The sequence below is a fragment of the Electrona antarctica genome, assembly GCF_951216825.1.
Source record: "Electrona antarctica genome assembly, chromosome: 4".
Taxonomy (NCBI): Eukaryota; Metazoa; Chordata; class Actinopteri; order Myctophiformes; family Myctophidae; genus Electrona; species Electrona antarctica.
The window spans coordinates 37,247,342-37,275,323 of record NC_136809.1 but is presented as its reverse complement, the minus strand read 5'-3'; the positions used below and the strand labels follow the sequence as shown (position 1 = coordinate 37,275,323).

General features: G+C 43.1%; 1 protein-coding gene across 1 annotated transcript in view; it reads right to left on the bottom strand.

Moving 5' to 3' along the window:
• The window catches only part of rab11fip4b (RAB11 family interacting protein 4 (class II) b), a 38,889-nt gene extending 12,462 nt beyond the window's left edge, over window positions 1–26,427 (bottom strand). Inside the window, exons 1-6 of the mRNA XM_079499046.1 lie at window positions 25,867–26,427; window positions 9,786–10,027; window positions 8,525–8,713; window positions 4,161–4,295; window positions 2,925–2,960; window positions 1,104–1,203 (exon numbers count right to left, since the gene is read on the bottom strand). Coding sequence (XP_079355172.1) covers window positions 1,104–1,203; window positions 2,925–2,960; window positions 4,161–4,295; window positions 8,525–8,713; window positions 9,786–10,027; window positions 25,867–25,923 — 759 coding nt within the window. The 5' untranslated portion in view covers window positions 25,924–26,427. The remainder of the gene's footprint in view (window positions 1–1,103; window positions 1,204–2,924; window positions 2,961–4,160; window positions 4,296–8,524; window positions 8,714–9,785; window positions 10,028–25,866) is intronic.
• Between the last annotated feature and the right edge of the window lie 1,555 nt (window positions 26,428–27,982).

Below are 27,982 nucleotides of genomic sequence, written 5' to 3'. Positions count from 1 at the left end.
ACCATTTGACTCACAGTGAAACAGTCTAGCAGGAAATCACGTGGCTTCCGTGTTTTCCTCTCCATTTTTGGCCAGATGATAAATAGAGAAGCGAGGGTCTCTGGTTATCGTCCTGGAGATAAATACTCTGTGACTACTTTAAAGGTAAGGTAATACAAAAAATCGCTGGCAGGGGCTAAATTATATATTTATTTACTCTGGCGTAAATTAGTTAAAGTAAACATGCTTTGGAAATGCACGCGACACATAGCCTGGCTCCCGCCTCTAAATCACTAGCCACGCCGCTGTCGAAGGCACGGTTTTCTCGGTTGAAAATGTAATCGGCCCAATTGGGATGGGGATGATCCAGTATGAACCAAACACCAAAGAGTCCCACTTTGCCCCCCCCCCCCCCCCCCCCCCTCTCAGAAAACGGGCGCTATAAGAGCAAGCCCCCAGGGCGGCTGCCCAAGGCTGAAACCACCAAACTCTACTGGCCAAAGCTGGAACTTCAAGCGGACGGTTTTTGCCCGTGCATGTAGCACGCGTAAACCCAGCACAGCTGGGTTTTAACACAGAGCACTCGTTAGCACTTCCGCATTTTGCACACCAAACGTTGGTGGTCAAATCGACAAAATGCGGAAGTAGAGCATTCTTCTGGGTCCTTCAAACGCCACTGAGAAACTTCCATTGAAATGAATAGTGGGGGCGGGGCTGTCTGCTCTCTAGCTTATATATAACCATGACGGAGAGGGCTGAAACGTGTCAGGCTACGTGACACACCCACCTGACTACAAGTGGTCAGATGGGTGGGCTGCTTTCAATATTTTCAAGTTTCAATGTTTTCAACTAGAAAAGGTTGAGAAACACCTGCTGTATCTGAAAACATTGTACGGTTGATGATCAATTACCTATTCAAGTGATCGAAATGACACAGAACTTTAGAGTAAAAGCTGCAGCCATGCGTCGCACTTCCAATGAGCGTCTGCCCTGTGCTACTAGCCAAAAGATGAGGTACAGAACATAATGTTCAATGACAAGCACACACAAACACGTGCATAAAAACACAGTCACACTAGGACATACACATGCATGCGTGCACGCGCTCACACAAAAATGCATACCTTCTCGTTGATGTCGATGTCACAGGAGTCGATGCTGTCTCTGAACAGATCCTCTGTGCTGCCGTTGCTACTGCTTAAGTTGCTATTCTGGAGCAGCTGCCTGCTCGAACAAACGTACACACATACACACACAACCTTAGAGAGAGGAACAAGGCCAGGTGAGATGCAGCTGGTCCTGCGTGTCTGTGCGTGTGCGTGCGTGCCTGTGTGTGTGTATAAAGACAGAGAGATAGAGGGCATCCTGCACAGATTGCCGCAGCATAGCAGGGAAGTAGTACTGTGGCTCCATGAGCTAGCAGAGGAGTTGGAGGCAGCTATTACAGTAAATGTGTGTGCATTTTGCAGACGCACGTACACATTCACCCAGGCCAGGACACACCCAAATTTTGATCCCATACATCCTGCATTATAGACAAACTTACTAGCATGACTGGAAAACACACACACACACACACACACACACACACACACACACACACACACACACACACACACACACACACACACACACACACACACACACACACACACACACACACACACACACACACACACACACACACACACACACACACACACACACACACACACACACACACACACACACACAGTGTCACTATAGCTACCCTTCTCTACCTAATGGAATGACTTCACAGCAGCAAGCGTCCATTCAATTACCAAGATTGCCGATAAAGACAGGAGAGGACAGGAGAGGTGAGAAGAAGAAAGGAGACAAAGAAAAGGGGACATGATGTGAAGAGAAGAAAAGAAAAGTCAAAAGGAGGAGGATTGTTTTAAAACAGAAACAATAAAGGGCTGGCTGTAGGGAAGAAAGGACAGAAAGGACAGAAGAGGGTTGGGCACAGTTTAACAAACCCTCATATAGCATTCATAGATCAGGACTGTCTGGCAGACCACAATAACTCACCGGGAAAGGGGGAAATAGGACAAAGACCTACATTGGGTCCACCGTTACTGTGACTACGCCGTAAAATCCTCAGTGTTACTTTAACACGGAGCGTACAAATATAACCAAATAGATTTGGTTGCATGTGTGTACACTCTCTGAGTTACAAATGGATACATTGACTCCATGGGTTTTACTGTGTACTGCACCAATCTGCAATGCACTCACACTGGCATTTCAACAGGCACACAGATTTAATTTAAGGAGAGCTCACATGGCTAATTTGCAGATACACAGCTGTGGTGCTTATATGGTCACCAGCTGAGAAGCATCACTGCAAAGAATACTAAATGACCTGTCTACAACACAGTCATAAAGTACTTACTGACCTCGCTGTCAAGACAAATAGTTCTCCAGTTCTTCTAATTAGCTTTGTTAGTATTGTTACTAATTAACTATACCATTCCATACCCGGGGATGCCGGTTAATGATTGGTCATGATGTCACCCTGACAAAATCAACCTACAACCAATAACACCACAGTGTTCAAGTCCATCCAGGTTATGGTACTGCAGCCATGACTACGGGTCCCATAGCCTCCATAAGGGGCGAGCTCCAAAAGTGGCAAAGATGCTATTAAAACAGCCTACATTCATCCCATAGCCTGTGGCAAAGATGTTATTAAAAACAGCCTAAATTTTGGAAAAGTGAAGCATCAGCATATATGGATAACCTTCATTTAAGCGCACGCACACGCGCACGCGCACACACACACACACACACACACACACACACACACACACATACACATACACATACACATACACATACACATACACATACACATACACATACACATACACATACACATACACACACACACACATACACACACACACACGAAAGTGACGTACCTTCCAAAGGCTGTGCTGGAGATTTTCCTATTGGGGCTGAAAAACAAAAACAAAAGTCTTTATCACAGCCACATTACTAACATATATTTATATATTATATATTTAACATTACTACATTAATTAATAACATATTTCATACAGGAGGCATATCAGTTTTGGGATGGAAAAAATAGATATCATATGACGTGATGAAATGCACGTTATAAGACGAGGCTACACGGACAGCCAGACGGACATGGTAAGTATAATTTGGCCTTAACGCTCTTCTATATTACCACGAGTTCAATCACAGTTTAGCCACACCCAAGTGAGTGAGATGCTCACTCACGCTGTCCACCGTTTCCAATGAGCGAGCGAGTTTCCCAAGACCTCTATTCAGAGTGAGATTGGAGGGCTGGACATGAAGGAATCGGCGAGTATGCCAGTCTGATACCACATCATTTATCATATGATTACATTCACAGTAAGACTTTTAATGCTTTAGTTGACATTGCATGACTGTTTTATGCTATTACTGTACTATTTGCATTATTATTTTACTAACTTGTAGCTGCACTTTATTAATGGGATTTTTCTGTTCTCAAAACGTTTAATTTCAAGGACCTTCATAACTCACTAACTCAGTGTACAAATGGAACCAATGGGACATCTACAAAAAAAAGGCATGGTCAATTTGACCACAGTAACATTTTAAAGAAAAACAAATTAAGATGCTTTGGGCATTGAACATATTTAATACAGGAGACATAGCGGTTAGACTAAGGATGCATAAAATAGACATGACGAAATGTCTTTGCACCTTGAAGTTCATCTAGGTATAGTCTTGTATGTCGGAATCGGTATCCCGAATGAAAAACTGGTATTGTTACATCTCCAATAAAAACACATTAGCGACCCTGGTGGCTTGATCCAGTGGGTGAATAAACCATATAAATCACAATGGATCAATGACACGCAGAGATGTCATGACCTCTTAAGAGCCCTCACATACAGGAATTGATTGTGTGTGCGTGTGTGCATGCGTGTGTAGAGCAGCTATGAATGTTCACACAGGGTCAGGATTATGTACAATCTAAAAATAGACTCCCTCTACTCCCTCTTATAAAGGTTGATGAGGAAGTACCAGAAAGATGGCCTATTGTAAAAGTCACTTATATAACCATCAGTCTGTGTGCATGTGTACGTGTACAAATATTATTGTATGTACTGTGTGTGTGTGTGTGTGTGTGTGTCTACCTGTTGGCTTTGAGGGTTTTGAGACGGGCCTCAAGGTCATTTAAAAGGTTGACCTTTTTGCAGCACTGTGAACAGTAGACATCCATCATCTCACCGCTGCACAGCTGACGCACCTTACGAGGGGTCTGGCCCGCACTGCAAGGCAAGGAAAGGCAGTTTTATTGTGTAGCACATTTCAACAACAAGGCTCTATGCACACACGCCATTTTGGAAAGAACTTGGGCCCCTTCCCTATTTCCTTCACATGTGTATTGCTGATACTAATGAAGGCTCTGTTCCATTCTGGTCAAACAGAGTCAGGGTACCGCTGTCCGCTACTGCTAGTGTGCGTGTTGCTTGTAGGCTCACTGGAAACACTCTGCTACACCAGTGTGTCTCAAAGTGACCTTGAGTGGGTTCCATTTGTACACTCTCAGAGTGATGGGGGTCCTTGAAATTAAAAAGTTTGAGGATAATTGCACACTAAATGAAACGGAGCCTTAATTAGTATCATCGGTTAAACCTGTGAAGGAAGTAGGGAAGCGGCCTGGAAGTAGGAAGAGTTATTCTGTGTGCATAGAGCCCATATATTATGTTGATTGTGTTGACCAAAACCAATACGAAAAATCTTCCTCGACTACCTTTTATCACTGACTCAAACAAAGTAACAACTAAGCTATGGTGACTGAAATATGACTAAATAAAATGTCCAGGAGGGACTAGTGGAGAAGATTGGTTGCGCTCGGGTGCTGCACTCTGAAGATAGCAGATCTACAAGCTTGTAGATCGAATGGTATGTACAGTAGCTTGTAGATTGGCTATTTTCAGCATGTAACCAGGTGTAAAATCTGCCATTACTACATTTTTGTCCACAAAATCAACTGTAGATTTAGTCAACTAAAACTAGACTAAAACATTTCAGATGACTAAAGTATGACTAAAAGTAAATTACATTTTATTCAAGACTATGACTAAATAAAAATCAAAATCAACACTGTCAAGTCAAAATCAACACTGTTACACAGAACATCAAGCAAAGGAAATTATACAATGGCACTAGGATGCATAAAACACTGTAGAACCACACACCCACGTGAAAGAGAGAGAATTATTAAAACCCTATGCACTCATGCAGAAGAAGTAATTTCAGTGTTGACAATCAGTGCCTGTGCTGTGTATAGTAGTGTTTACATAATTGTGAGCATGCTATTAACAGCTCCATTAGTTTAGAAGGCAGATTGTGACTGAAAAACTGTTATAAAATCATATAACTGGTGCCAAGACTTTCGGTATAATGATCTGCTACGTGCTACGTGCCCCAGTACAGTAAGAAAACCTGTGGTAGAGAATCATCGTACCAAAACACAGAAGACAGTTGGCTGGCCTCAAGTAGCCTACCTGCTGCTGTATTATTATATCACATTCACAACATAATGTTATATCTTGGCATGAACCATATCATTGATCCTGGTTACACACGCCGCACGGTTATAGATTCACGGTCGGGAAAACTTGGGATTCCCTTCTTGCGTACCAGTGGGACATGTCCCGCGTACCAGCACAGGTACACGTACCAGTGGTTGGGAACCTTATTAAGGGACACTACTGCTCGTCTGGCACGTGTAGTTTGTAAGATTTTTGAGGAATTAGGATTCTACTGCATTCCATTAATTATAGTACCGGATGAAAACTTGAAACTTAATTCCTTTAATCAATATAGAAATAAAAATGTTTCATAGTTATTTTTGTTATTGGGTTTTAAGCCATTAAGAAATGCATTAAATACAATTCATAAGATTTGTATGACTTTGGACTAAATATATTTAAAGATATTTATTAAAAACATAGCTACAAATGATGTTGGCCTTGTTATTGTACTTCATAATTCACTGTGTGATGCCCTTTGAGGGCCAGAAAAAAATGTTGCATGTACTCACCTGTGTAAACCTGTTGTGATTGCAACTATAATTACTCTGTTTATTTCTCTGTCACTACACCCTGAAGCAGGCACAAGCTGACACGCGTTGGTGTATTAAAATATTTAGTTTCCAGTGCATTGGATTATCTATTTGTACAGAGTAGACTTCTAGTAGTCCTATTTCAAACAGAACTGCTATGCTACCTTTAAACCTTTTAAATCTGAGGCTATTTTGAGGGGCGCTAGCCACCCACTAGCCCCTCCTATGTCCAGCTTTGAGGGTCTGTGTAAACACAAACATTAAAGACAGAAGTGTGTAAACACAAATATTGAAGACAAAAGTGTGCAAGCACAAACATTGAAGACAAAAGTGAGGACGCAAATTATGATTGGCCAGAATGAGATGGTGTTTGATGATAAGAGCGCCCCTCACTTCACATCGGTGTGATTTTTTATATAGCATTTAAATAGTTTTGAGAAAGAAATGCTGCTAATCGTCCCAAAGTAAGTGCAAATGATTGCTGCTATTTGTTTCAAAAAGCTTCATCCTACTATAAATGTGCCACGTCTCTGCGTACGTGCGTACGTGTGTGTACGGTTGTAATGTACGTAACTCGAGAACCGTTTGACCCACTGACTTCACATTCGACACACACAGGGAGTGCAGTGCCAGGTATCGAGTCGGTTGGACCCACGGTTCTCCAGAACCACCACAAAAGGCTCTGGCCAGGCTCTGCCATTGGGAACCCCCTCAGTGGGAATCCCCTCACCTGTGCAATTGCCAGACTCTACCTCAGCCAATTGAGGCTCAGGCAATTGAGGCTGCTCTGGGAATCCCCTCAGTGCGAATCCCCTGGCCTAATTGATTGCCAAGTCCACTTTTCAGGCAGTTTGCCCGCACTCTAACTCAGTTACAGAACACCTTTGCTGGGTCAAATGCATGCAGGCTGACAACAAGCCATCGTTACATAGCCAACACAGCAACACACGTCTCAAATTGTGGATTTTTGTTTGACACAGGCACATACACATACACATGTGGGACACCAACAGACAGTTAAAACGGGTGCTATGACAACGGATATTATTAGGTTCCCAAGTTGCATCGTTCCCAAGTAGGCCGGTGGCCAACGGGCACGTACAGGTCTAGTATAACAAATTAATAATGTAATGTGACATAGCTATGTTTAACACAATGCTGTACAACCTCCAACTGTACTTTCTCCATTTACTTAAACTGTTTTTATTATATTTTGACACTTGCTTCAGCAATGTAAACATCTCATGCCAATAAAGCTCATTTTAATTGACTTGAATTAAGAAATACCTACATTTTTTCAAACCTATCTTGAATCTTTGGTAATAACTCTTCTTCTCTCTTTGGAAAGTCCCTCTAGTTATTGGAATAATTTAACCTATTCAAAACTTATTTTATAAGGAAAATGTCCTCAATTAGCATTTTGTATGCAACAGTGATGCCAGTCTATTAGGATAGGAGAGTTAATAATTAGTTAGCCCACAACATAGGCTTGATGCTGAATATGAATGTGTTCCTTGATGGCCAGTGACTCTACATGCAGTCAGGAGTTTCAGGTTCATCGAGTTATTTGTGTGTGGGTGCACCAAATATTGCCAATCAACAAGCTCACCCGCACGCAACTAATAACTATACATCAGGCTTATAATAAGCCTCCGACATTTCATACTTTGCCTTTTCATTTCTTCATCTTTAAGCTCTGCATTCAACCCATTAAGACCTTGGCTGATTCTAAATCTAAATCCTAACTATACCTGTGGTGCTCAAACATTTTCACATCAAAGACCGCCACAATTATGTAGTACATATTTGACCCCCATCTCAAAATATTTTGTTCCAGGGACCCACAGAAGCAAAGATTTGAGTTAAACATGTTCTCTTATCTATCTATCTATCTATCCATCTATCTATCTATCTACAGTATCTATCTATCTGCACGCAGGCGGCCGCACGCGCAAACACACACACACGCTTTTCTGATCAAAATGCCTTTAATGTGATCTACCATTACTGTAATACACTGCAGTGTATTTTATACTGCAAAGAGAAAGAGAGATCAACCATGTGCTCAATGGAGATAAAAGTTGGGTTAAAAACCTAGGTTGGTGCTTCTAGGATCAATGGGAACTAAAACAAAAGGAAGACCAGTTTTGACTTGGTGGACGTTGCGGTTATTTGGTCAAGACACAACCGGTCATCTATGGGTTTTATTTGACCCGTATGCTATATTTGTGGTGGAGACTCCACCACAGGTTTAGGGTTGAGGGAACATAGGGCTGAGGGAACAGACAGACACACTACAATGGGGAGCACGACGCACGCACGCACGCACACACAGACACAACTGTAGACAGACAGATATTCTTCCCCCGTCTCTCTCTCTCTCTCACCCCCCCCCTCCCTCCCTCTGCCTCAGACTCTCTCTCTCACCTGGAGGGGACGGAGGAGCCCAGATCGGAATGTCCGTTGGTGCGAGTCTCGTCGTCGGGGCAGGGGCTGCTGGGAATGATATAGTCCGGTTCCTCTCCTACTCCGTAGTCCTCAAACTGCTCCTCACTCAGAGAGGCAGAGGAACGTGTCGATAGGTCAGAGGTCACTGAGATGTTGGTGTGTCCACACCTGAAGGGGAGCAGAGTGAGGTCATTCTTCTACCAACATCGTCCACTCTAGCGATGTAACCAATCAATCAATCAATTCACTTTATTAACCAATTAAGACCAGAGGCCGACTACAAATGCCTTCTAAATCATTCTGAAAACTTTAAAGATTATCGTTCCGCGGTTCTGAAAATGTCACTTTTTCAGATCCGCGGAACACAGCGAATCAGGCTGGAACCCAGGTTAACTAATCGCAGGTGTTTTTGTAACCTATCGTAAACCACTGTATTACAGCCCTAGAAGTGGCTAAGCTAGCTTAGTGTGTGTGTGAACCCTTTTGCTTCCCTTACAATCTACGGTTGTGCGTTCACGTGTGGTTAGGTAAACAAAGATGGCGGCGCCCTGTTAGGCTGTGGCGAAATCAGTACTCGCGTCTGTTACCGATTTTCTCTTGCAATGCCATTAAGAAATGATTACCTGCAATATCTGTACAATGGACTTCGCTAGGTTTTGGATACATTCCACAATGTAATGCGGGAGCATTTGAAGAGCATGGACGTTGCATTATCCAGTAGACCTTGTTATGGACTCGTTAGCTTTTAGTTCGCTAAAATGCGTGAAATGAAAAGGGAAGCAGAAACGCTGAGTGCAGGAAACACTAGGCGGGCAATACACCGGATCCGAGCACTATAGGAGCAAGGTAGGACCCCACCAGCAGCGGTAAGTAGTCACCCATTAAATGTCAGTATATCTATAACCGCAAAATCCGTGCCCATGTGCGGTCCACGCACACGTCAAACCTCTTTTAATTAACATTAAATACAAACGATATGATACACTAACATGCACTAAAATAGTCTAAATACGGATAATTAACTGATGCCGTCTTCCTGGTGCTCATTGTCTTCGCTTTGTAGGTGGATGTATGCGTTTTGTAACCTGTCCTTCGGCAACATACTGGTCAGGATGACTGGGTTACAGTGTGTAAAATCACACACACACACACACACACACACACACACACACACACACACACATGTATGCACGCACACACACTAAGAAGTCAAACCAGTGGAAGTCAGAACTATACTTACTTGTCTCCAGAGAAGAAAAGCTCCCCCAGCACGTCCACCTTGTCCCCGGGTCTGGCCAGCCCCTCCCCAGAGGAGTCTGACCCGTGGGTGCTCTCCACCGCACTGTCCCGGTCTGACTCCCTCTCCCTCCCGTCCTCTGCCACCCCCTCCTCTTCTCCCTGGAACAGCTGGCACTCGGGAACGGTGTCAGGAACTGCCCGCGTGCACATGATGACCGGACGAGCCTGCGCCTCCTTATCACGCTATAGGAAGAGAGAGAGAGAGAGAGAGAGAGAGTCAAAGTCAAAGTCATACGATTTGTCACACACGTTACCGCAGTGAAAATTGTTCTCCGCATTTGACCCATCTCTTGGAGCGGATGAGCCGCAGCCAAGGAGCGGTGAGCTGCAGCCGTGCCGCGCTCGGGAATCATTTGATAATAGTTGATTAGCAGGGAGGCATTGGGTCCCTTTTCTTTGGTATGACCCGGCCGTGGATCGAACCCCCGTGCTCTCGTGTTCATTTAACTCAGAAGGGTGTGTACACTCTTTGGATTTAAATAACCCTGAGGACTTGACCTTGTCTGTCGCAAATTTGATATTTTCTTTTTTTACACACCATTAAAATGTTTATAATTTGATATTTCAGAAGACACAATTACTGAATGTCAGTCTCCAGGTTTTCTTCAGAATATGTACAGTATGAAACTGATTTACTACAACACTATGGCACATTATGATTCCAGTAGTACTAGTGGTTCTCAAACGTTTTATTTGCAAGTCCTCCATAAGTCCTCCATAACACCCTCAGAGTTACAGACCTGTTATGTTCATTCAGGGCTATTTGTGTTTCTGGTAATATTATTGTCCACTCATTTTGGCCATTGAATTTTGATAAAAACGTCCACCACAAACCAGCATGGCGATGACCCCTGATTTTAAGTTGTACAGTACATGTTGTACATGCTTTTACCTTTGAGAATGTAGCAATTACTGAGATCTTACATTCTGTGTGAATCAACTGCCTCTTTGCCTTTCACTCACTGTTACATTAGTGAAAACCTTGTGACTCAAATTCTGAAGTTTACATTTCTTTCCCCCGTTTTCACAGAATTTCATGGGCTTAGCAAGTTATGTAACACAATGACACCCTTTCCCTTTCAACGTACAACCGTCTACTCTCTCAAAACTGATACAGTTAAATACATAGTCGGGGGTTAAATACATAGCAGGGGTTAAAAACATAGCAAACAACAAATATTGCATAAATGTTGTGTATGCTTTTACATCCAACATCAATGTAAAGATGTGAATTGTATTTAAGGGGGTATTTTCCCTCTAAGTAAAACCTTTGTGTGGGAATGTTCTTAAGGGTGTCTGAAAGGGGGGGAGGGGGGGTTGGGAGGCAAAGAGGTGAAAGGTCACGTAGTCAAAAAAAGGTCATACGTCACTCTCCATTCATTTAGACTCTTGGACGGCTCTAATCTGGTCTAATCTAAAGAGAACGTGACCGACAAACAGCACGACGTAAGGAGTGTGTGAGAGGGAAGGAGGGGATGGGGGAAAGGGAGGGAGAGAGGTAAGGAGTGTGTGAGAGGGAAGGAGGGGATGGGGAAAGGGAGGGAGAGAGGTAAGGAGTGTGTGAGAGGGAAGGAGGGGATGGGGGAAAGGGAGGGAGAGAGGGAAGGAGGGGATGGGGGAAAGGGAGGGAGAGAGGTAAGGAGTGTGTGAGAGGGAAGGAGGGGATGGGGGAAAGGGAGGGAGAGAGGGAAGGAGGGGATGGGGGAAAGGGAGGGAGAGAGGTAAGGAGTGTGTGAGAGGGAAGGAGGGGATGGGGGAAAGGGAGGGAGAGAGGGAAGGAGGGGATGGGGGAAAGGGAGGGAGAGAGGTAAGGAGTGTGTGAGAGGGAAGGAGGGGATGGGGGAAAGGGAGGGAGAGAGGTAAGGAGTGTGTGAGAGGGAAGGAGGGGATGGGGGAAAGGGAGGGAGAGAGGGAAGGAGGGGATGGGGGAAAGGGAGGGAGAGAGGTGAAAAGGATGGGGGAAAGGGAGGGAGAGAGGTGAAAAGGATGGGGGAAAGGGAGGGAGAGAGGTGAAAAGGGGGAGAAGGGATGGGGAGTTACACACAGCAAAGGCAGTCGGGATCGGGACTCGAAATCTGTTAGGCTACATTGGAGCCTATTGAGCTCCTATTTTCGCCGGTGACTTACCCCTTATCCCTAAACTCCTTTTACTTTTACTATTTAAAAACATTTTTAAATACGGTAGTTCAAATAGCCGATCTACAAGCTCACAACGTGTCGAAGTAAACTTGCTATTGGAAGCATTTTAAAATGTTTTTTTTCCCAAAATAGTAATAAAAAAAAAAAGGCATAGAAGGTTAGGGATAAGGGGTTAAGGCACCGTGAAAATAGGGCCCTAGGTGCAGAGACACTAGACCCTCTTCTAGACAGCCAACAGATAAGAGCCACACTGTAAGTATTGACCCGTAGGACTCCACTCCAGAGTCAGACTACAGAGACACAGAGACATCCTTACATCTGTATGAGTGACAGTGATATTATTCTTTGATTCATTCTTGAAACAGACCCTCTTCTACGCGGCTCGTCTCCTATAGAGCCACACCATGATAGAAAGTTACAAACAGACCCGTAAGGGCTTCAAGTTAAATAATTAGTCCAGGACTCCAGGTTGTACAATATGTAGGAAGGAAGGGTCAAAACTAAGCAGAGAAGAATTTTCACCCGGGCCGGGGATCAAAGTATAAGTAACTTATGTAAGAAGGTATTCGAGACAGTAGTCCAACAATAAAAGTTTGAGCAATAAACTGTATTGTGTACAAATATACACAAACAAATGGGGTATAAACTCTGTATAACTACTGTTATATCTCCCACTGAGAGAGAGAACACACACACACACACACACACACACACACACACACACACACACACACACACACACACACACACACACACACACACACACACACACACACACACACACACACACACACACACACACACACACACACACACACACACACACACACACACACACACACACACACGATAATTACCCTTTCAACACACTGAGGCCCAGTGTTACTAAAACAAGCCAACATGGGGTCTGGGGGGCATAGAGCCAAAGAGAACAAATCCAAGCAGAAAGGTCTGTTTAGCATTCTCCAGCCAGGACAGGACAGCCAGGGGGTCTCCCCGTACCTCCGTGTTCCCTGGCCTACAAATTAAATGACAGTCAGTGTGAAGAACAGAAACAGCCGTTTCCCCTCCTCTCTACTAGAGCCTGACTGATATATTGATATACAGAAAGAGAAGCGAAAACCTCTACGATGACCTGTCATTGATCTCCATTAAGCGGTTCCTGGTGATACATATGATGATACATACATCATGTATAATACATATCATACAATGATACATATGATGATACATACACCATGTATAATACATATCATACAATGATACATATGATGATACATACATCATGTATAATACATATCATACAATGATACATATGATGATACATACATCATGTATAATACATATCATACAATGATACATATGATGATACATACATCATGTATAATACATCATACAATGATACATATGATGATACATACATCATGTATAATACATATCATACAATGATACATATGATGATACATACATCATGTATAATACATATCATACGATGATACATATGATGATACATACATCATGTATAATACATATCATACAATGATACATATGATGATACATACATCATGTATAATACATATCATACAATGATACATATGATGATACATACATCATGTATAATACATATCATACAACGATACATATGATGATACATACATCATGTATAATACATATCATACAATGATACATATGATGATACATACATCATGTATAATACATATCATACAATGATACATATGATGATACTAAGATACTTTAATTCTTCTTTGTTTGCTCTTTTTTGCACTCTTTATCCTATCGTTTTTGCTGTTGTCATCTATGCTGCTGCATTGTCTGAAGGAAACCAAACTGTTTTACTCTTATGTCCCGGTACACAAGATGTAACAATAAAGTACAACCTTGAACCTTGAACATACTGTACAGTGTACAGTATACATTGGCCGGTATTTGCCTTTTTGGACAACATTGTTATCGACAGCCGATGTGTCTACATTCAACCTGCCTCCCGGTGCATATCATTCTTGTTACATTTATTTTTCAAAATATTGAAACGTATAGGTTAGCTCACAACGCAGCGTGTAATAGGGCTTTAGTGTTGAAATAAAATAGTTTCGCTAATTGATTAGAATAGGTTTGACAAAACCTTTTGACAAAACATCAGTCAAAAACGATAACCGGTGGGCTAGGTAGGGCTCTCCGAATTCGGGTTCACCATCATCGGTAATCTCTACTCCAGCTCTATGTACACGAGAAATGAGCTAGATAGACATAACAACATTAGCATGGTGCATAAAATATCTCATGGCAAGGAGAGATGCAGGGATTTTCCCTCACTTGATATGCTAGAACAGTTGTTGCTGTGTGTGTGTGTGAGGTTGTGCGCATGTATGAATGCTACAATGTCACACTGTAGGACACATGATGTACATACACTATCATTAAGGCCCTGCATTCATAAAGCTTTGCTAAGAAGTCTGTTAACGGCAAAGTGACAGTTGGCAGGAAAATGGTGGCATCCCCCAGCTCTGTGTGTGTGTGTGTGTGTGTGTGTGTGTGTGTGTGTGTGTGTGTGTGTGTGTGTGTGTGTGTGTGTGTGTGTGTGTGTGTGTGTGTGTGTGTGTGTGTGTGTGTGTGTGTGTGTGTGTGTGTGTGTGTGTGTGTGTGTGTGTGACGCGTGAGGGTGTGTGTGGATTAGGAATTAGTTCATTTGGATCCTTGCCAGTGACTCCTGAGCCGCTCTGACAAGAGAGGGAACAGAGTGATGATTGAGTGTGTGCGTGCGTGTGTTTATGTGTGTGTGCCATGCGTGCATACACATAATGTGAGTATGTGTTGTGTGTGTGTGTGTGTGTACTTGATCTAACCACCATGGGTCCTGATGACCGGGAGCTACAACTGCCACAACATTGTTTTGTGTTGATGACTTCTGGGCTAGACCACAAACACAGATGGCTCAACAAAAACCTAGAAGGGCGGCAGAAGCTCAGGAGGCTGTCATGGAATCCCAAGGTTTGAATGATCACTGGCACTTTATGGCTGCATGTCATAGCGTCTTTGAGCAAGACACTGAACCCGGCCTAACCGCTCCAGATACTGTATAAGTAGGTTAGAGGCAGCCATACACATTTGCCTCCACCATTGGCGAGTAATTGGGTGAATGTAACACATAACACACGCTTTGGATAAAGGCACAACATAAACGGCATTTTTGTTTTGTATAAAGCTCAACTGATTTTCATTTCTGAACTTCCCAAAAGCTGCCACGAAACTAAATGTAGCAGCTTTTACACACACACACACACAATGCCAAAATGACATTTTGGCAGAAAGGTGGCACTAGAGGAGTGGGTCTCAACCTGTGGGTCAGATCCCCAGGGTGGTCCCCCACATGATTTTGCAGGGGTCCCCAGATGACAGTGAAGTGCCAATTTAAGGAGTTTTAAGAAAGGACCGTTTCAATACCTACAAAAAATGAAAATAAATAAGGCCATAACTGCATCAAACGTAATCAACAAAGTATATTATAAAAACTGGTAAAATATAGGCCACATCGTCAAATGATATAAGAAAGAGGGAAAACATAGCCAATCTACAAGCTTACAACGCCTCACGTTGCGAGTCGCTGTGAGCTTGTAGACTAGATAGGCCATCGTAATATTTACCTGTGGATGTGTGGGATCAAGTCAAACTAAATGTAATGCCAGTTCAAATATTATTTTTGGGAGTCCCCAGTTCAAACAAATATGATTATTTATTTTTTTGGGGGGGGGGGTCACGGGCTGAAAAGGTTGGCGACCAAAATTAATAGGGTTCATCCTGCAATCTGCCTACTATGAGATATTTTGTATACAAAGTTGATATTGGTGCTATAGCTCTGGTCCATAGCGTTAAGGACATCTCATCCTTAACACTATGAAGCAGAGCTAGTGCTAGAGGAAAGGCTATGGGGTCACAAATAATATTATGGTTAGGGATCATCCTCCAGGGAGCACATTAAGCGAGCGCAGTAAATTCAAAGGAAATCTAGCGTCTAGATTTCAAGATATCTTGTTAGGGTGTAAAGTGATCAACGAACAGATACAGACAGGAAGTTCCCGTTCTCTCCCACCCGCAGTCCCGGCACGCACGCACGCGTGCACGTGCACACACGCACACACACACGCACACACACACACACACACACACACACACACACTGTCACAGTTTGTTGAAGAGAGACAGACATAGCCGTCTTTAGAGCCCACGTTTAGTGGACAACAAAATCCACTTCAAGTGTGATGAAAAGTGAAAAGTGATGAAAAGATCCATCCATTATGCTTTGATGATAATGAATGGTACAACCTGCCTTATCTGAAGACATAAACCTTTATACGCTGTTTTTTCTGCTTCAACATCATTATTAAAGGGTGTGAAAACACATCCCTTATTCATATCTTTAATAGATTAAATAGAATTTAAAACCCATCAGCGGTTTACAACGGTTTATATGAAGCCCTAACAGGGATCCCCCACAGGGTCTGGCCTAGTTAAAAGACCCCGATTCTAACCTCCTTTTCTTGCTCTCCTCTGCCTCTCTTACGCTCCCTCCCAGGTGATACCAAGGGCAGGGCATGGAGAAGAGGAGAGACAGAATGGATGAGTAGTCCGGGAAAACCATTCCCGGGCTTTACAACTCTCTGCTGTGTTAGTTTAACTCTGAGCGTGTAGAAATGTACACAGTTTGACACTTGGAGTTAAATGAACACTAAGGATTTTAATGCGATGCCTTACCCAAACTAGGGCAGTGTGTGTGTGTGTGTGTGTGTGTGTGTGTGTAAATGAAATTACTACTCTCCAAATGCTCTAATGTTGCTTAGAGACAAGCCAGCCGACTAGGTTAGCTGTTCATTGATTAATATCATTATAAAAACAAGATTGCAAAGTGCTTGTCTAAAAAAAACAAATCTAAAAAGTTTATCATTAAAAATTAGCGATCAGTGGAGAATACAAAGATAGTGTCGCAGTGGCTTCGCAATTATTACACAATCATTTCAATCGATTGCAGCCTGTGCATCCGACCCTGTTTATTAACCTTATTGTTCTGAAGAGAAGCCCGTCTTTCTTCTTTACAGCTTTATGAAGCTCATCAGCAGCTGAAAGAGAGCATGTGTGCTCAGCAAACTCTGTCTCTGGTGTGTGTGTGTGTGTGTGTGTGTGTGTGTGTGTGTGTGTGTGTGTGTGTGTGTGTGTGTGTGTGTGTGTGTGTGTGTGTGTGTGTGTGTGTGTGTGAAGACAGCAAAAAAGAAATTGAGCCAACCAAACGGGGTAAGGATGAGTGAAACATCTATAATTCAGCCACTGCAGCTGAGAGAGGAACAGAGGAGGAGAGACAAAACAAGAGAAGAGGGAAATAGTGTGCGTGCGACCCGTGCGTGAGCATGGGACCTTCACTCTAGGAAAAGAAAACAAATGGATTGCATGAAAGGTGGAGGAAACCTTTAGAAAGATTAAAATGCATCAAATAATCTAAAATACACAAATGCTTGGCATGCACGCGCACACACACACACACACACACACACACACACACACACACAGCGACATCAGCGACAACCTCGCAGTGCATCTTTAAAAATAATAATGAATCACTAATCTCACCTTCAACTAGCCGCTGTCTATGGTACCTTTTGTCTTTCATAGTGTGACAGACAAGTTCTGTGAGGGATGAACCATGATTATGTTAATGATTAATGTTGTGTAACCAACCGAAACGCAAATAGTGAGTAATGCACAGCTGTTGAGTAATGCAGAAGGAAGTTGTGGAAATGTACCTGGTGAAACGCTGAATTATTACTCAATCAATACTGTACGTTGTTGTACGTACTCAGATGACTATATCAGTTGACCAATAGCCAAATCAAATCATAACTATGAAGAAGAGTCTTCATGTCAGCGTTGGCAGTGTCTTGAGTGTACATGGTTTGATGAGGGCACAGGTAGGGCCGGGCCTTAATTTTCAGGCCTGTTGAGAACTCCAGTTTTCGCCGGCTACCAGGCGCGGCTAAACAAATAACTTTGGGGCTAGAGTTTAAATGGACAGGTATCAGTCAAAAGGGAGATATCGAAGACCTTCGGTCGCAATAAACATTCTATCAGGGAAACCTCTTAATGATGCTGGCCAATTCTAACAGCCTGAAGTTAGCAACGATGGAGCGTGGAGCCATTTCAATTTTAAATGGCCATCTGCTCAGAGTATATTGAGATCCATGGCAGATTAGAGGTTGTGTTAAAGACTCCGGCAGTCTGGAAGTGTGAATCTAGTTTGCGTCCGAGATTTGATTTGGGTGTGTTCTAAATAAAGTGTTTCTTGTTCTCTTGTATCATACCGTACTTGTATTATTTATTTCCCACCATGCCTATGCTCGGACGCAAACTAGATTCACGCAGTCTGGAAGGGCAAACAAACAAACTATTCTCAGTGCTTTGTTCACCTTTCTTTCTTACCGTGACCCTACACTGCTGCTGCAAATGGTAAAGCGTGCGCACACACACACACACACACACACACACACACACACACACACACACACACACACACACACACACACACACACACACACACACACACACACACACACACACACACACACACACACACACACACACACACACACACACACACACACACACACACAGTTTTTCAAGTGTTAAACTCCTTTCATATCATCCAGTTGAGCTAGATTCTTACGGCCAACATTAAAACGATGAACCTCTCTCTTCATCTCAGTGCAGACTGAGTGCTGTGGGTCAATACAATTTTTGTGCTGAACGAATCATTAATTTGCCCCCTTGGCCCCGTGGAGAATGATGTGGATGGCCATGCATTTCAAGCCATCATCAATCCATGTTAGTGGAGAAGAGAAGAGGCTTTTTGAACTTGCCCAGCCATGGCAAAAGCACAGAAAACAAGAGAGAAAACCACCTCAAGTGAAACAATGTGGCATGTCCTACAATTTATAATGTTACGCTATGTACTGTATTGCTATTGTATTTCATACTTCAGGAAAAATGTGCGGTGTAACAATTTTCTGCATAATTTGGGTTTGTGAAAACTACAACACTTGTATCGCCTCATATCGCACAAATTGTTAGCTGGATGTTAATTACTATGCAGCTTCATAGCCCCCAGAGGATGACTGCTACTGATTTTGGTGACCCATGACCCTTTCCTCCAACATCACCATTAGGCCAGAATTTCCACCGGATCACATTTGACTCTCAAACAAGATTTCTCCAAAACGATTGGCTGGATTATAAGATGAGCTAGTGATTTTGGAGAGCCCACAGCTTTTCCTTTAGCACCGTGCTTCTGCCAAAATGTCCAGCCTCGGTGTAGGGGCTGCTAGCAGGGCTTTTATACTCAAATGGACAGCCTACCTCAACATCCCAGCTTACACAAAAGTGTTGGAGACAGACAGAGATGTAAATAAAGACAGGCAGACAGAGCTATGCAATGGGTGGGCTAGATATGTAGCCAAGGGAATAAACAATCTGATTCAATGGACGAAGCTTTGATTTATAGCATTTCAGAAGAAAATACGAAAACTCTGGGTTGGGATAGCGAGTGAGTGAGACACATAGACAGAGGGAGAAAGAGACCTAGACAGACAGACAAACAATGTTTACTTAAAGAGAATGATGGAGAAAAGTGAGAGAGAGAGAGAGGGCTCCTTTGAATTGAATTGAATGTGAGAGAGAGAGAGAGAGAGAGAGAGAGAGAGAGAGAAAAGGGGGGGGGGGGGGAGGGAGAGATCATTTTATGTCAGCCTGGACTCCACCGATAAGAAATGCTTCTCTGCAGTAGCATTCTCCATCCATTTGTCAAAACAGCTCTCTCCATCTCTCCCACACTGTCTCATTTCTTCTTCAAGAGCTTAAGTGCTCTCTCCACAACTACTGTATGTTCAACTATAAAATGTCCAGTCAGCTTTAATGCACCATCTATAGAGTCACACACACACACACACACACACACACACACACACACACACACACACACACACACACACACACACACACACACACACACACACACACACACACACACACACACACACACACACACACACACACACACACACACACACACACACACACACACACACGACGGAAACTAGCGTTTTCTCATGCCAATAAAGCTCCTTTGAATTGAATCACTTGCAACTCAATGTAACTAACATGCGCCGAAGTGCTATGGGACGTCAGACCGCTGCGACGAATGCCCAAACCATACCAATGATTTGAGTTGTATTGGTGCGGTTTGGGCCATAGTTGGTTCCTCAGAAGATCTCGTGGGGCCATCAGAGGATTTACTAAATGAAAAGAGTGATATCAGTAAATACAACACATGTGTTCAATAAGTGGGTTTGTCAATACATCAACATCAGTGAATGGTAGTACAACATTAGTGGGCACTATAGGGCTTCCCCTAGTTTTACTGAATTACTGTACAGACAGGTGTGGTGTTTCACTATAAATACATTAATACTTTGGCCACTGAATAAAAAACCTTAGCCTCACAGACTGATCGATTCAGCACTGTATTTTTCTTCTCGGATCGCTCTCTTTTCAAGTGCATGCATTTATATTTTATGTACAGTATATATACACTCATGTATGTCTAGTTAGTTACGAGTGTGGGTTGTGTGTCTGTCTATGTACAGTTTGTCTGCTGATTCACCTCCTGTAGCAATAGTTGACCCCGACACAATCACACAGACACACATAGGAGGAACTAATGACTCATAATCCGGCCACAATTTCACACAGTAAATACTGTCAGCACATTGGTTTTTGACAGCTAAGCTGAGGCAGACAGACGTTCAGCCTGGGCATACGCGTACAGTGCGTACACCCTCGCCACTCCACTGGCACAGAGATACTTAAAGAAATTTAAATGACAGCTCTCAAACGACTCTACATACCCACTCTCTTACTATACATAAGTTACATTTTCACACAAGCTCTGTGTCTTCATTAGATGTGGCCGAATGTCACAAAGATTGAATGTAATTTTTGTTTTCTTTTGGCACATAGCCACTGTTAGGTAACTGTTAGGTGCTTCAGCTTGATAGTTGATACCAATCAATACTGTTTTGATGTTTTCCTATACTTCCTTGAAGGGATTCCTTGAAACAGAATTTTCATTGTGCAATGTGTCAATCAACAATCTTGGACAGTTAAGTCAATATATACAAGAATAGACATCAAGGTGTGATTCAATCACCAGGTATCAAATCTTGCATCTGCTCCATAGTGCTCCATGCCTGGGGTATTGTTGGGGTACAGTTACAGTACAAATGTTCCGTCAGACCTATAAGCCCTACAACCTACGTACGTACATTCATATAAAATTACATTTTCATGTAATATCTCAGTCAGCTGATGACAACATGAATTCAGTATTGGTGCTTGCTGATTTGAGCTGATTCTGAGCTTGTATGTAGTCTATTTTCGCTATTTGTCATACAATGAATAAGTAATTACTGTAAGGCCAAGAACAGAGGCAACCCATGTCCAGTTTACTAACTTAAGTATAGAGGGTTGAAGTGGTTAATGGACATTTCCACCTGAGTCCTGTGGGGAACAGGTAGTTATACTACTTGGATTACCAGGAATGTTGTCCTGAACAATGGACAATGTAGGACAGCAGAGGAACACTGGGGACCACTACAGGGATTCTCTATGAAACCTGTGTAGAGAGTGGAAGCACATGTAGCATAGCATATCCCTCAGGGTGAAATAATAACTGAACTGTGTGTGTGTGTGTGTGTGTGTGTGTGTGTGTGTGTGTGTGTGTGTGTGTGTGTGTGTGTGTGTGTGTGTGTGTGTGTGTGTGTGTGTGTGTGTGTGTGTGTGTGTGTGTGTCGAGCTTGAAATGCACGCCTTGTTTAAAAAGGTCATATTGCAGATTTGTGTGTGTGTGTGTGTGTGTGTGTGTGTGTGTGTGTGTGTGTGTGTGTGTGTGTGTGTACGTGTACGCAGGGTGTGTTTGAGAGTAAATGTTTATTCACCCAGACATGGTCTCTCACAACGTGACAGATGAATGGAGCATAATTAATAATGGTGTACAAGGGTGCATACAGAGGGAAACTCGAGGACAGTGGCAACAGTGTATGGTGTCCAAGAACAATCCATCAATACAGCCAAGTGTAAGGGTGTGTGTGTGTGTGTGTGTGTGTGTGTGTGTGTGTGTGTGTGTGTGTGTGTGTGTGTGTGTGTGTGTGTGTGTGTGTGTGTGTGTGTGTGTGTGTGTGTGTGGTGTGGTGTGTGCGCGAGTGCGTGTGTGCACGAATGTTGTGTGCGAGAAAACATCAATACCAGTGTCATGGTATTATGTTTTGTGATTCTTTTCTCAGATTGAACAATACAAATAGTGCTATGATGTTGCATGTTCAATTGTTCATTGTTACAGGGGCTGTGATAAATGCAAATGCAGATCCGACTGTTCATTGCTTAATAAAAGTTAACTTTCTTTAACTTGCTGGATTTGCAGCTATTCTGTTTTTCATCATGCACAGAATAGAATCATGCTGCGATGACACCAGATCAATCTATCCATCCATCTATCGGTGTGTTATTTTACACCGCCCCACGTGTGAGACTAGAATTTGTTTTGTAAAACATGTTTGTGGGAGCTACTTCTTCACTCAAGTGCTGTACATCTCGAGCCTATGTGTGCATTCACATTTCACTAAATCCCAAGCTTAAGCTACAGAATCAACTAAGTGTCATATTGCGGGAACATGTCACACCCAACACCAATGTCACACACCCTGGTGTGTGTTTGTGTTTATTATCCATCCGTTTGTCCTCAAGGTGTCAACCCCCTGGTCCCTCACAGAGCAACAAGTGCTGAGCAACAACTAGTCCTGTTCAAACAACAGCCAACAGACTCCTCCCTCATATCAAAACAAGTTCAGGAACAAAGTCAATGTTAGCATGACAGAGTCAAACCAAAGTCGTCAGTTGGGTCAAATTGTACAGTTCTGTTTTCATCATTAAAACATTAATACATGTGTGTGTGCAGTGTTGGCCACGCAAATCTGCAGTCTTGTATTTGATAAAGCACTGTTTTCCAGTGTGAGTCACAGACCAATTCTTATGGGTAAATAGTAAATACCCCTTTATTTTTGGTTTCCTACATTTTGTTTTGTTTTGAATTATTATTTTTCCAAAGATTTTCATACCCCAATCCCCCCCCAAATAAATGCATATTTTCACTAGTTTTGGGTCTGGGAAGGAACCACTGTGATATGGAATGTTTTGTAAGAATTAAAAATGTGAAGACACGTTACATTTTAACACATTGCCCACTGTGACTGTTGCCCTTGTCATTAGGTAAATTACAATAGAACAAGGAGAAAATAAGATGAGCAGACGCTAGCCGGTAATATGGCTGAATAAAAAAGGCCATCGTCTCACAGCCAAGTGTGAGCTGCAGTGTGTTCTGTTCTGTCCTCCATGACGCCAGTGAGGAAAAATGAAAACAATTGTCCACTGAAAAGAATCCGTCTGTCTTTCTTTACAGAAAGTCCATTGTCTTTTTCTTAACTTTGTCAGGCCTCTAGCTGCCATCCACTGAATGAGGATTAGAGGGGCAGACCCTCAGCTGGTGGTCGTCAGCTGTCTGTTTCAGACATTATCGTAAAAGGCTTGGACAAAAGCTCCAACGCCTTGTCACTTTTTTACAACTACTCTAAATTAAAGCCTACATGATGTTTGACAGTGTTTAGGGTCCTTCAAAATACTACATCTCTTAATTTCAATGACAAACTTGAAGGTGGTAACTGTTTTCTGTAATTCTGTGTGTGTGCGCACACACACACACACACACACACACACACACACACACACACACACACACACACACACACACACACACACACACACACACACACACACACACACACACACACACACACACACACACACACACACAGTTCTGTTCTCTTTGAATTACTTGACCCGGCTGTGTGCGTACACAGCCACGGTCAAGTAATTCAATTCAAAGAGAACAGATATGCAAGGAGGATAGGCATAATGTATATTATTTTATGTTAGATTTCTTATTATCACTCCCTCTGTCTTCCGGTTTCTCTCTCTGTCAAAGAACCAACCCACACACTATACAAGAGAGGTTCCCATCTCTGACTGATGCAGATTAGCTGCCATTTATCCAGGGCTCAGCGCTGATAATCTAGTTATTCTAGTCCTGGTACAAATACAGTATACTGTCTGGCAGACAAAAGGGCAGCATTTCTGCACACAGTTTTAGATACATCTAAAAACTAAATCCTGTTTTGGATACATCGAAATCTGTACTACAGTAAGTAAATAACCCAGAGGGTTTACCACAAGTAGTATTAATGACATATTTGCCCAATAACAAGCCAATGAGTAAAATGGATTAAGTAACATGATCTGGTCAGAGGCCACTGTCCTCGGTTAACTCTGAGTCTGGACTGTGATACTGATGGACATGACTCAAAACGTCACTTCTTAGACAGCACAGCAGACATGAAATAACCAAATCATTTTAAGTGCATATTGTTCTTTAAAATATGGTGCAAAATAAAAAAAGAAAACTGTCAACAATAAACTAAAAACATCACTCCTTCAATATTTATGCCAATGGCATTAATGTATTGTATGTATGCTAAAAACATTTAAAATGCCAATATCCTTTTTACTATGAAAACCTGCATCTCCCATCATCTCCATATATGGTCACGCCTCGTGACATTACGCCTCCATATTTGGACAGTTGGTCACGCCACCATATATGGCCGTCTCCATCACGACACTGACCTCATCAAACTCTGGATACATGAAGAAGACTGGATCATCTCCATATATGGAGCCGACCTGTATTGACATTCCATATGTTGATCTGACCCCCCATGCCAAAGTGCCAGCACTCGCCCAGCAGTCTGCCGTCACCCAGGCGGATGTGTGCATGCGACCTTGCTCTTTAGGGCACTTTAGGTCTTCTCGCCCTTAGGGCATCTTACTGGGTATATAATTTTTTGGGTTAAGGTCTTCCTGAAACATGTTTATTCTCAGGGTTTTATCACAGTGCTTTTACAACACGTCAATAGTATTCCTTGCATTTGAAACCTACCAGTATTTAGCTCATTAGTTGTGATCATAATATCCAGGCAGAATGCCATTGGACACAGAACCAAAGTTACAGACATCACATGGTCCAGAGCAGAGATTTGTCATGGCTTAAATGTCTGTCTTTCTCACTTTCCTGGGGTTTGTCCCTATATACCTCCTCCATCTGTTTCTCCTTCAGTCTCCTGTTCTCTCCCCATTATACACTAGTCTAGTCTATCCCATCCGCTCCCTGTCCTCATGCAGGGTAGCGCTCAATTAATCCCATTAATAGAGATGGAGAGCCGAGGTCAGACGGAAACCCTGCAGCCACCACCAGCAGCACAGCCACACAGAGAAACACACAACTATATCTACATAGATAGAATCGCAGATAGACAAGGAGACGAGGAAGAGGAGACAACAGACAGACATTGAAAAGGGACAATATTACAACATTATCAGAAACACTAAAAGTAGAAAAGATCAGCCCACCACAGTGTGGTGGTGGTCACACACACCACCAGCCTGGTGTTGTGGTGAGCTGGGGTCATATAATGGTTAAACACACACACACACACACACACACACACACACTCCCCCGACCCCTCTCTCTCCCCCCCTTTACTTCTTTCACTTCTCCATCTCTTTCCACGTTATAATCCCCCAATGTGACACTGACACCCCCTTCCCCCGACCCCTTTTAGCCGGCCGGACTGCAGCAGGCAGCCAGTGGTCTCTCTTACCCTGTGTGCTAGTGAGGGGGGTCCATGGTGCCCCTGCCTCCACTCTCCGCCAGACATTCGCTGAAGTCATCCACTTGCCCCGTCCACCAGGGCTAAGTCCACTGCGAACAACACACGCTGCTCGCACAACGCCACATACAGGTGTTCAGTTGACTGGAGGAGGAGGAGGTGTCTGTCAGGGATAGATAGTCCAAAGGGTAAAGTCCTGACTCCTGAGGCTTGGTATTGTAGTCCCAAACCACAAACAACACAGAATGCCTAGCCGGAGGAGAGCCGCTTGTATCGCTGTAACCAGCTGCACTGGCTGGGATGGGTTTTCCCAACTGCAACCGGGGAGAGACTGCAGCCGCCTGGGCGCACATACACACACTCACACACGTACACTAGAACAGGCTCTGGCACGCACACACACACACACACACACACACACACATACACACGCACTCACACACACGCTTGCTTACTCACTCACACTCTCTCTCTCTCTCTCTCTCTCTCTCTCTCTCTCTCTCTCTCTCTCTCTCTCTCTCTCTCTCTCTCTCTCTCTCTCTCTCTCTCTCTCTCTCTCTCTCTCTCTCTCTCTCTCTCTCTCTCTCTCTCTCTCTCTCTCTCTCTCTCTCTCTCTCGTTCGCCGGTTGACTCGCATTCACACACAGTGCTCGCCGCACTACAGTCTATGCACTGATCAGAGAGGCAACAGTTGTTGAATTCATCGCCCCTCCTTCTCCCCCTTCCCTCCTCCCTCTCGGGTGGTTGCTTAGCAACTGACTTCAGGGGGCGGGTTTTGGGAGCTGCAGACTCTTCCCTTGGCCGCTATGCTTGGCCGCCGCCCACTCAGGCCACATTTGCATGTTGAATGCCCTGCCTACCTGCCTCTGTCTGTCTGTCTGTCTGTCTGTCTGTCTGTCTGTCTGTCTGTCTGTCTGTCTGTCTGTCTGTCTGTCTGTCTGTCTGTCTGTCTGTCTGTCTGTCTGTCTGTCTGTCTGTCTGTCGGCAGGCTAAAAAGAGAATACAAAGATAAAATAGTAAGAACTAAAAATAAATATAAGACCTAATAAGTAGCATTTGCATTGACCAGGTAACAGTTTAGCATAATAAACTGAACTATAAACTATTAATATATCTTTCCTTACAGTGTATAGCAGGGGTGGCCACACTTTTTAGACTTGAGAGCTACTTTCAAAATGACCAGCTCAACAAGATCTACCCACTGACAAAAGTATTATACCATTGCTGAAAATAGTTTATAATACCTGAGGGGGCTTTAGAATAGTAGAGTCGGCGTTACATAAGACAAATGCACTTGGAATTGGAAAGGGGGAGAAATGGAATAGGTAGGGTTTTTTGTATTTAACCTGGGCAAACTGTACATCTATCATCCATACATGGATATGTACATATGGTACACTGGATGTATTGCTGTACAATGTCAGCCGTCTCCACAGTGAGAATATGGACAGATGTGCAGTCAACGTGCAGTGAATATAATTAACAATATAGGCCACAGAACAATCTATGTTAGGTGTGAAATAATACAAGATCACATTTTAAATATTACGAATAAGAACTGAAGTTACCGCACAGCCAAAAATGGAGACGACGCTGACCAGGATTCAGGTTAAGGATGGTTTATTCCAACAAGATTCTCTCTGAGTATGAAGTGTTCTCTGAGCTTACAATGGAAAGTGCTGGTTGTTTTATGGGGGAAATTGGGAAATGTTTATCATATACTGTAGTTAGATGATATTGTACAGACGCCATGAATCATAAACAAAGACAGAATTATTATACAAACAATTTGTTATCACACACGTGTCCGATTGTCCCGCTGGACTGGTCATCTTATCACATTGGAGACGTCTCGAGGCGCCCTGGGTCAGATGTTATTAGGACATTTCAGTAAAATTCAGTCAACAGAGATATACTTTCTGTGTAATGGTGACATGAGCAGGGCAGTTCAAATGGCAAATGGGCCATGTATAAATTACCAGAAATACCCCAGGTTGACATGAGTGACAAAATGACGCAACAGTGTGGCACAAATTAAGTGATGCGTTGTGAACTTTAGATCTGCTATTTCACTAGTTTAGGTCCCGGGCAAAAATTCTGTTTTGGG